General features: G+C 34.8%; 1 protein-coding gene across 1 annotated transcript; it reads right to left on the reverse strand.

Moving 5' to 3' along the window:
- Positions 1-164: 164 nt before the first annotated feature.
- LOC125847876 (serine/threonine-protein kinase STY17-like) lies at positions 165-10,201 on the reverse strand. The gene is made up of 16 exons (XM_049527598.1): positions 9,615-10,201; positions 9,360-9,474; positions 7,061-7,134; positions 6,800-6,919; positions 6,600-6,654; positions 5,662-5,772; positions 4,935-4,985; positions 3,641-3,801; positions 3,458-3,565; positions 2,896-2,969; positions 2,444-2,619; positions 1,668-1,763; positions 890-970; positions 752-805; positions 528-662; positions 165-444 (listed from the first exon to the last, which is right to left on the reverse strand). The coding sequence occupies exons 1-16, from the start codon at positions 9,809-9,811 to the stop codon at positions 364-366; spliced, it is 1,689 nt and encodes a 562-aa protein (XP_049383555.1). The 5' UTR covers positions 9,812-10,201; the 3' UTR covers positions 165-363.
- Between the last annotated feature and the right edge of the window lie 618 nt (positions 10,202-10,819).

Raw genomic sequence — 10,819 nt, forward strand, 5'->3', positions numbered from 1 at the left:
AGTCAGGGGTGGTTTACTCAATTCTTTGTGACGATGGTTATTTTTTATAGACATCTTTGGTTTACTTCAAGAACATCAATTCGGAAGCAATGATCTGGTAGCTAGAACCAGATAAAGAGGACAAAAATTCTCAATAAGAAAGGTACAAAAAGGGTTAGGAATTAGCAAATTCACAGTTATCCTGTACAGAGTTGCCAAAGCTTTACTCACCAGCTTGCACCTCTGACTAAATTAGGAATAGTAAAAGAATGACAAGCGACATTAGATAAAAACCGAACCAATCAGATCAAGTCTGGTCATCTGAGAATCTGTACACCGAGACAAAAGCTGAAGGCCGATCACCCTCATCTCTTTAGTAAATTCTCAGTGATTGCCCTTTCTAAGAGACGAGAAAAAGCTACCGATTGATTTGTCTTTGTGTCTGTCCTCTCCATCATCTCCAACCTGTTTTTTCAAGCATACAAAACTAGGTTCAAAGGAATGAACAAACTTAAATAAAACCAAGCTTATTTAATACAAATGCCTACCTCCCTAGTTAGTTGCTTCAGAATATCCAAAATCTCCGAGAAATCTGGTCTCTGAGTTGGGTCTTGCTGCCAGCATTTTTCAAGAAGTTCAGCAAGCTTTGGATGAGTGCTCTTAGGAATTGTTGGCCGTAGACCCTGATAACCATGTCAAACCAAATGTGAGGTGTTGGTTTAACTGGGGAAGATATCACAAGTACTGATGATGACAGTGGACTTTATACTACCTGTTGCACCACACCTATTGCTGCTTGTAATGGTGTTAAGTACGCATATGGAATCTGCCCCATCACAGTACATGAACGTTAGTTGAGGTGTCAAGCAGCTAACACGTGAACATAAATAGATGCAACACAGAGACTTACTTCGCCAGTCAGAAGTTCCCACATCACTATACCAAAGCTGAAAACATCAGCCTTGTGGTCGTACGGTTTGTGTTCAATCACCTTCAACAAATAAAAACCATTTTAAGACCGAAACTTGCATGCTGCAGGATGGTTAAGCACAAAACTGGGATAGAAATGACGGGGATAATGTAAGAGAATGTTGTAGTATTAAGAGGAAAATAAGTCAAAACCATTACACCAAGAGGTACATATTTTAATACTTAATATTGCAGAATCAAATGTATCTGCATGGTATACTGTAGAGGAATCCTGCAATGCATATTAACAATGACAACCTACATAAAGTAACCCTCGTAGAAGGTTATCGAAAGCTCCGTGTGCTTAAAGTATCCAAGATGCATCAAGGTGAACACAGAAACACAAGTCACAACTCACAACTGCATGAAAGTGAGAATGTGACAACCACACTTTACTGAGTGTGGAAACAAAATCCAAGTACAAGGATAAAACTGCAAAAGTCAGAGAGAATCACACATACTAAAAGCACCTCGTGCTTAAACCACACAAGATGCTTGAGGTGTATCCCAAAGCACTAGTCCCAAACCAGCTCGAAGGGAAATATTGCAGTTATTTTATGGTGGCAACAAAATCTAAGCATGAGGATAAACGGAAAATTAGTGGAGCAATCATGCATATCTGTCATCAAGAAAATCAAAGAACTTGGAATCATGAATTTCAACTGGATTGAGGATATTGCAGTAAAATCTGCATAAAATTAAGTTCAGATCTTCTGCACCTCAGGAGCCATCCATCTATACGTTCCAGTTTCTGCAGTCATCACCCCAGTTTGAGTCTGCACTCTAGCAACCCCAAAGTCACCAACCTTAACAACCTGTTTAGGAGAGGATGGATCTTATAGTCAGAGTGAACATTCTGTAAACAAAGAAAATAACGTGGGAAGTAACTCCGCCCAGCAGCAGACTAGGTGTTGCTGTGTGATTAAGCAAAGTTCATCAATCGATTTCCTTGGAAATGCAAAAACTGGTGATGTAGAAATTAACAAGAAACAATGTACTATTTTGGACATTCACATTTTTCAAAATATGAACCAAATTAAATTGCCACTGATCAAGCTTTAATGCTGCTACTATTACTCATAGATTTTCTTTTTATAGGATTCAATGAATAAGTGGACCCTGCAAATGAACTTTTCCGTCGACTTTATTTGGCATTTCTTCTAAAGGTTTCAATACTGCAGTCCAATCACAGATTATGGTTCTTTCTCTTAAAATAGTTTTCAGAAGATATCATCCATGTAATTAGACACTTCAAATAACCTATTAAAAGGGCTCTGAGCAATGAAAAACCTTGGACTTCTAAGCCATACAGATCTCAGTGTTTGCATATTAACCTTGAATTGCCTTCATGTTTAATTGCACCCAAATTTTTGCATGAGAATGCATGTACTGGTTTTAGGATAGCTTAGTCACAGATGAAATAATACACTAGACTCTAGAAAAATAATAATCTAGACAAGCTTTTTGAAACAGTTGCAGTACAGCTCTGACTTACTCCATGTTCATCCATCAGAAGATTGGCAGTCTTCAGATCCCGATGAATTATGTTATTTTGGTGCAGATAGCTCATTCCCTTAGAAACATCAATTGCAACCTTCAGGAGAGTAGGAAGCTTAAAAGCACCTCTTTGCTTGTGCAAAAAAGTATAGATGCTTCCTCTGGTCATGAACTCTGATCAATAAAATTATCAGATGCACCTTGTCATTAACATGATGAAGAAGGATAGATGTACACCAAAAAGTTACAAAAATAAGCTGCCATTCAAGTGCAGTAGTGTGAGGAGAAAATTCAAAATTTGGAAAATGAATAAAAGCACACCTCTGCATATAAAATCTTGGATCTGCCGGCAAACATTATGTAACAATAATCAACAGAGAACAAACAGTTTCTCCAATTTATTAACCAACGTAGAAGTTCACTTTAAATATATAAAATCTTGAAATATACCTGTCACGATGCACAGGTTCGGAGGTCGTGTGCATGCCCCTATAAATTGAACAACATTTTTGTGCCGAATTTTCCTAAAACATAGTGAGACAAGATCTCAAAATTTGATCAAAGAAAGTAAGAAACAGGAAATAGGAAGCTAGACTGATAAAACAATTTTAGTGATAAAATTCAAATTCCCATATCCACTAATGTTTAAATTTGTAGTTTTTCCAAGACTTTTAAGTGTGTTTTGGGAGAACCTAGTCCCTTGCATTATGTATGATCCAGCTTTTTCATCCAAATAGCCTAATGCCACTAAAAAAAATAAAAATAGCCAAATTCCACATATAGAAGAAATACCTAGTGACTCAACAAAGTATAAAGGAAACAGGACATTCAATTTAACCGCAGGAGTAAACTATTGTAAGAAATTCTCTAGTGGCACAGAACATTTGTTTCAATAGAGTACGACTCTATCTAGGAGTAAAAAAAACAATCCTCAGATAGACTTTTAAGTATGGAAAGATTCTCTAAGTTATGCTGAAAGAGATTATCAACCATGATAGTACAACAGACACACCTCATGATAAAGACCTCCTGAGAGAACTCTTTTACCATATCCATATTCAAATTTTCAGGCTTGAGAACTTTTATAGCCACTTCCTGGCTACAGTATGTGCCTTTATACCTGAAAAGACACGGTATAAATCCACTGACTCAACAAACTCAACTAGAAATCAAGATATGGATTGTTGGCTCATACAGATCTCCAAATGACCCAGATGCTACTTTGTTTTCAAATTTCAACAGGCGGATGTCAATTTCCCAGTCATCAGATCCATCAGTAGGTATTTTTACACTATCGGAGCCTGATTCAGATGTTTGACCTGGCTCATTGATTGGAGGCAGGACCTGTGGCTGCTCCTGAAAAACATTACCAGAAGACAAAGCACTGAGATCATCTGTCCAATATGATAATCAAAATCTAGAAGACAATATAACAAGAAAACTTGTTCAAATTTGAACCTACAATTAGTAGGTTCAGTTGGAAATATGTTTTAGTCAGTTACTAAAGTTTACCCTCCTATGATTTAGGAGTCTTTAAGTCGTGTCAAAGGCTTATATGCTAGAAGGAAAAATAGTGAATTTTTAGTACTTTTTATTTTTATTTTGACAACTTTGATTTAAGATGAGCTTAAATATAGGATTAGTGATTCATACAACTGACCCCAACTTGACTGGATTGAGGCGTAGTTATTGTTTTGATGCCTTCTATCATTTTATAACCAAAATCTCATGCATATTTCACATAACAAACAGGAGAAAATTGAAGAGATAACAGTGTACCAGTTGCTGAAAAAGTCGAGCCAGTCATAGAAATCAACAACAGTAATACTTGGTTAATTGTATTTTCTTACAACCCCATTTAACATAAGTATCCTACCAACCTACGATTATGTCAGGATCCAAGCACAAGTTGTCAGGTAATAATTAAGTTGAGCTTTAAAATTTCCTGTGAGGATTCATATTTCTTTTTTCAGATGTAACCTTAGGATCTCTATTATGCGAAGTAAAGCAGGATGTTAGAGGATATCTGCATGACTTCTAAAAATCTGCTATGCAATACATGTATGAACCATAATGTCAGTTGATGTTAATACTTACTTGAGCTATAGCTGTTGCTGCAATTACTGAAACTAATTCAGGGAGAGTTAGCAACAGAGCATTTACAGCATTACTCTAGTAGAAACAACAACTCTCTTCAATAAATTGTCTGGAATATTAACACAATTGTTAAGTATGCTTTCTTACTCACGGAAAGCATCAGACTAGCAAGCGATCCCCCGTGTTTGAGAAATCCATTGAATATCTATTTTGAGTATTTTTAAAAGTGGACACCATACATTAACTATAAAATGCATAGCACCATTATGAAGAAAATACAGAAGGATAGGCATGTTACTTTTCCCAAACGAAGATAGAGCCACATAATCATATTAAGAAAATAATTTTGAGTGCCAGTCCTGTCCACATTAAGCTGCCAGAATAATATCTACCTTGCTCCTCATAATTTCCTTTTGCACCTCACTCTTAAGCAACTCCGTCTCCTAGAATTCCAAACACAGATGAATAAGTATAAAAGTAAATTACCGCAAAAGGGAAAAGAAGAACTTCAAGAAGAACAATGAGGGGTTAAATTTCCAAACTTTCATTGTAAAAATATACTACATCCTCAATTCACCCGATAACATCTCAAGGTTTGAGCATCCTATTAAGCGAAAATATATCTAGTTGAAAAATATGACTAGAATGAGAAAGTTATCAGCACTGAAGTTGTTCATCCTCACCATGTCATAGTATATAACGACATTTTACAGTGGACATATCATAGATTTTAATTTGATATATATTACTAAATTACTAACAGAAGAAGAATATATACTAAGGTATGGCTGCAAAGTTGGTTTAAACGTTTGATGGAAAAAGAAATCACATCACAATTCAGAGTTTAGAAGTTTAATGAGTTTGAATTATTGAAAGATGTATAGGAATGACACGGTGTCAAATATTTCAGGTTGTCCAAAATTGAGGGGAGCCATATATACTAGGACGTGAGGACGAAAAAACAGGCATAAAACTAACAAACAATCTACTAGATGATCAAGGAACATAGTTTCAAAAGTTACCCTTGTTAACAAGAAAAGACGAATTAAAGCTAAGAAACGACTGGTAAACTGCTAGTAAGCGTTTCGTTATATCTTGAGAGGAACATTAATACTGTACCTCATATGGCCATCCATCAACCACAAAGACATCCAAGGAGAAACCGTCAGTAGTTGAAAAAACATGAGCCTCTTCAATGTTCAGACCAATCTCAGAAATTATATTGGTCAACTGGAAATCCAGGATGGACATCAATGCAAGTAAAGAAGATAAGAACAAAGTTAACATGGTAAGATAAATATGTTTGATAGAACTCTGAAAATATGGCAGAATCTGCAGATTAATGAAGTTACATAAATTCCAGGACTGAACAGATATGAATAATATAATCAGTTATATAAGCTTAAATTGCACTAGACAGAAAGCAAATAAAAGATAAAGATTTTGGTCCAGGTAAACTGTCTCATTGAGACAAATATTCTTCAAAGCTAGGTATTAACTGACTAACCCCACCCTTATCTCTTAGGTGCAGAAGTTAATCAAAGAATCAATCTGTGGGTCCATAAAAACAACTTTTCCTTATTATCCTCTGTTTCCCCTTCAGTGTAGTCTTCTATCACCTTTTTCTTGGGTGTGGGGGGGTGATCAAGTAGTCTTCTCTATCAAATTTTATCTTCACTAAGATGCTTATTCTATACTATGCACTTGAGAAATAGAAATCAAACACCATACAATATCAGCTCACTAACTTAGCTAAAGGTCATTCTATCCTTGCTTATTAATCTAGAATGAGGCTATCTTCAGTTACTAGAAGCGAGTCCTATGACAGGTATCCACAACAGGAATTCAAGGGGTTTAACCTTATTTCCTGTCAAATATTGGACTCATAATTTCCACACACAACAGGAATTCTAGGGGCTTAGCTTTATTTCCGGTTAAATTCGCACTAGCTCTGCATAAGATAAATTCATGAAACTACAGTCTTTGTTTGATTATGAGAAGATAAGAGATGTATTTATGAACAAAAAGGGAGGAGGATTCCTAAAATAATGAGGCACCTGAGTGAGCGTTTTTGGCTTGTCAATTGTTGAAAAAGTAATCTCGTGCATTGGCCTGCACAAAATCATTTGGCTCATAAGAAAGAAAAGTCAACTAGAAATACTTTGTGAACAATAAATACACTCTATATCAAAGCTATGAAGCCAAACTAGTATCATGAATCTTATCATCTTCAACTCAAGAATTAAGGCAATTCAACCTGGTTGTCCGTGAAGTTGAATTGATATCACTATCTCCATGATTTACATGAGCTTTATCATCATGAATTTCAAGGCCTTGAAGATTGGGTGATGAACCAAAAGTTGGAGGAGGATGAATGCTGGAGAGGTACAATATGGAAGCACATAAATTAAATGACTTAGGAAGCACAACAGAGAAAAATCAAATGTGCAAAAGTAATATACAGAAAGAAGTTATACTGAAAAAAGAAAAACTTTAATGCTTAAACTAAAGAGCATACCTTGGGATTTCTTCATTAACTGAAGGATCTACATCAACAGTATTGGTTGATGCTCCAGTGTACATAGGATGAACCTGCATTATGAACTTAAAGTGTGAACATGCATGTAACAAGAATCTCTTGAATTATAAAGTACTTGTCTTAGGCCAGGCCATGACTTGCATTCTCTTTTCTGTTGGTTTACAATATATATTCCAATATTAGTACATGAATATATACTAAGAGACTATCCTTTCTACATTATTTTCCAAGATTTCCCAGGACTTACAAGATATATCCAATTGGATCCTGTTATGGTGCAACTGTTTCAACCACAGTCAAAGCTGGTCACGGATTATTACATGCTCAAATATTTGACTGGTTAGTCATTTATAGCCAATATGTTAATTCCTTTATATAAATAGCTAGTCCATTGATTTGCTAACATTTAATTAAAAAATTCTTTTCTCAGAAAAGAATGGCCTATAGATCTAAACTTCTTCAATACAAAGTTGTCTTAGAATATAGAGGAGATATCAAAATCGCTTTTACTGTAGGTTTACGTATAATTCATTCCCTCTTAAACATCTCATATGATCTAAAGGGAATGAGTAAATGTCAATCCCAAAATCTCTTCTCAAAGTATTCATGCCTTTAGATGTATGGTCTAGTTACAAAACTTAAGAACCCATTCGACTTCCCATATTGCCAATCCATCACCCACAAAATCACAAAGGCTTGTAGCCTCTATACTAAGAACGACCAATTTTATCTTATCCTCATTACCTTCAATAGACACCTTGCTCTTTGCATAACACCCTATTGCCATCAATGGAGATGTGCCTAAGGTGAACCAACAAATAAGTTTGTGTATATTAAGGTGATCTCTTGTTTTAAGATTACAGCACATCTCCTATGAGTACTTATTTACAAATATGATATCCATTTAACTTTCTTCAAACAAGTCAATCCAGTATACCTATTCTATAATGAGCATCCATATTTTTATATTACTGTTACAAACACAACTGGTTATGAGATTAACAACTCTCTACATTGGCACCAAGAATAAGTCGCTGACCAGAATAAAAATACTCCTACCAAACACGAACACTAATGCAAGCTGAAGATTAAAAAAAAAACTAAATTTTACTTCTAACAAATTAGTATCACAGATACGGATCCTTTTGCTTTCATTGTGTTCTATCCTTAGCTTCATCCACATGATTCAGAGAAATCAGAAATTGTAAGTCTATAAGTACAATTTCCCTCCATGTGATTATAAGTCTAACTCGTCTCCAATCTCAAGTAGTTCTTATCCTTTTTATCCTTTATGAGTCCTACTTGCTCTCTGTTGAATGTAAACTGTTAAATTATGTGGCCACTTTATCCAAAATCTTAATTTGTTAGAAATGACACTTTCATTTACTAAATTATGTTCTCAACATGCCCACTTGCATTCATCTTGACTTTTTCATGAGGTAAGTATGTGAAGAATCTTTTTGATTGTTGGTGACAATAAGACTCAAACACAGGAAATTTTCCTTGATTTAAAAGCTTAACTTGATAGAGAAGAAACATCGTTGTTAACTTATTTATGTTTTCAGTATGAACATTTCAAATCTTCTTCCTTTTTGTCCTCAATGAGTCCTGCTTGCATTTTCTGCAGAATATGACCATCTAAAATCTTCTATGATCTCACATCCATAATTTTATAACATTTATCTTTTAGCTTCCAGCGTCTTCTCTTTCTACTTGGAACTCAAACTTCTATCCCCTTAGACGTGTCAACTGAAGCCTATCAGAATAAGAGAAATGTTTTAAATGGTTTTAATTTGGGTCATTGAAGAGTGTAACAAATGTAAAAATGAACAGCACTAAAGAAAGTTCTTCATGCCCTACCTGAGGTAGCATGAAAGAGAAGTATGGGATGGATGAAAGAAATAAAATATGGCCTTGACAATATTATTGACAAATCTACTAGTTTTTGCAACTGCTCTCGAGTACTGTGAAAGCAATCAAATAACAGATCCTGTGCTTCTTGGGAACATCTTACGTGTTGAATCAAATCCCCAACTTATTCAGCTACGATCAAATTAGAGATTCTTCCTTGTCATACATAGGGAGAAGTTTTTCTAATGTCATATCAACTTGGCATGGGTTTTCAGAGTTATCAAGAGAAAAAGAGCAACTTAGAGATTCCTCCTTGTCATACATATGGAGAAGTTTTTCAAATGTCATATTCAGAGTTATCAAGAGAAAAAAGCATCTACAAGGCAAACACACATCAAAATGCACGAAAAGCAGATAAGAGTATAACCTGCACAAGGCGGACATCAAAGGCAGGTCTATTCTCAGGATCCTCCGCTATGTCCAGCAACCTCTTGTGCATGAGCACATCTTCTGCTCTTTCCACATTTACATCCGATGCATAACTGCACGCACCCAAATTCAGTACCAAAAAACTTCAAAACTTTAACTTTCGAGACAGAAAACGGATCAATTACTCAATTAACCAGTATAAATGTAAAAAACAAAACGAAAAATGAGGAAAGATAGGGTTTATGAAGTTAACCGAACAGGGAGGCGATTAAAGTGAAGCCAAAGCTGGTCTTCAAAGCCAGGGAGTTTAACCTCTTCGAGATTCAAATCCTGGAGTCTACTAAGCACTTGGTTAAACACTTCATTCTTCTGCCTCTGTAGCCGATTTTGCTTCGGCGACAATGGCTCCATCGCTCTGCTTCCGCAACTCTCGTTGTCGTCCATCGCCATTCACAAATACAAAATTACAGAATTTACAAAATCTCCTCCTCTTTGTAATGGATTACAAGGGGAAAAAGTTGCAAGTAACTGTAGAGTAGCAAAAGAAAGTAGTTTCCATAATTTAGAGAAAATTTTAATGATGAACAGAAGGAATGGATTTGTAGTTGATTTGATGGTAAATACGAGAAAGGGGACAAATTTTTTTAGGGGAAAAGATGGAGGAGAGAGAATGAGAAGATTCCGTTTTCTAGTTATAAATTGGGTGCGGAAATTTATTAGTGCTTACGAAGATGGCATATAGGATAGGAAAAGAAGAAAAAAGTATGCATCTCTTTTCTCCCATGGTAACAAACAGTGGCTCCACATTTCTTCATGAGCTTATCCTCTTGTGGGGATCAGATCAACGCGGATTGTGGTGGATGATTAAGATTTATTTCTCAAATTTTAATTTTGATATTTATATTTTAAATATTTAATATAGATATCGAATATTAATAAAAAAATTTAAAAAATACAAATCAATCTATTTTAGTTATTTTATATGTCTGTGGATGATAATATTGATTATTGCTTTCAAAAGAGCTCTTTTTTCAGCTGAGAATGAAGTAGAGGAATTTAAAATTTAAATATCTCTTGTTCATTGAACTTTTTATTAACTTCTGACTTTTACGTTACCTTTTTTTTCTTGCAAGAATGAGTGTCTTGTGTTCATAGACTTTTTCAATTTATTTTATTGATATATTATTCTACTCAATAATTTATTTATTTTTATATCTAATAGAAGTGGTCAAAATGGATACTCATATTAATTCACTTTATAAGGTAACTATATCGATGTAATCTAGGTGATTGAAGAATTAATAAAGAACAATTTTCACATATAACAAACATAAAAATCATATTTGTATGTTATAGCTATAATTTGCATAATTGCGCTCCATAGCAAATTTTATGTTTGTTATGGAGCTTTTGATTTGTATAATTCACTAGATACATTCAATTTATATACAAAATTAT

This window comes from Solanum stenotomum, chromosome 12 (assembly GCF_019186545.1).
Source record: "Solanum stenotomum isolate F172 chromosome 12, ASM1918654v1, whole genome shotgun sequence".
Classification (NCBI taxonomy): domain Eukaryota; kingdom Viridiplantae; phylum Streptophyta; class Magnoliopsida; order Solanales; family Solanaceae; genus Solanum; species Solanum stenotomum.

Coding starts and splice junctions, on each gene's coding strand:
- LOC125847876 (XM_049527598.1), bottom strand. CDS start 9,811: ATGGCGATGGACGACAACGAGAGTTGCGGAAGCAGAGCGATGGAGCCA. Junction 6,655..6,799: donor TCAACTTCACGGACAACCAG/GTTGAATTGCCT, acceptor GATTTTGTGCAG/GCCAATGCACGAGATTACTT. Junction 971..1,667: donor ATAGATGGATGGCTCCTGAG/GTGCAGAAGATC, acceptor TATTTGTTGAAG/GTGATTGAACACAAACCGTA.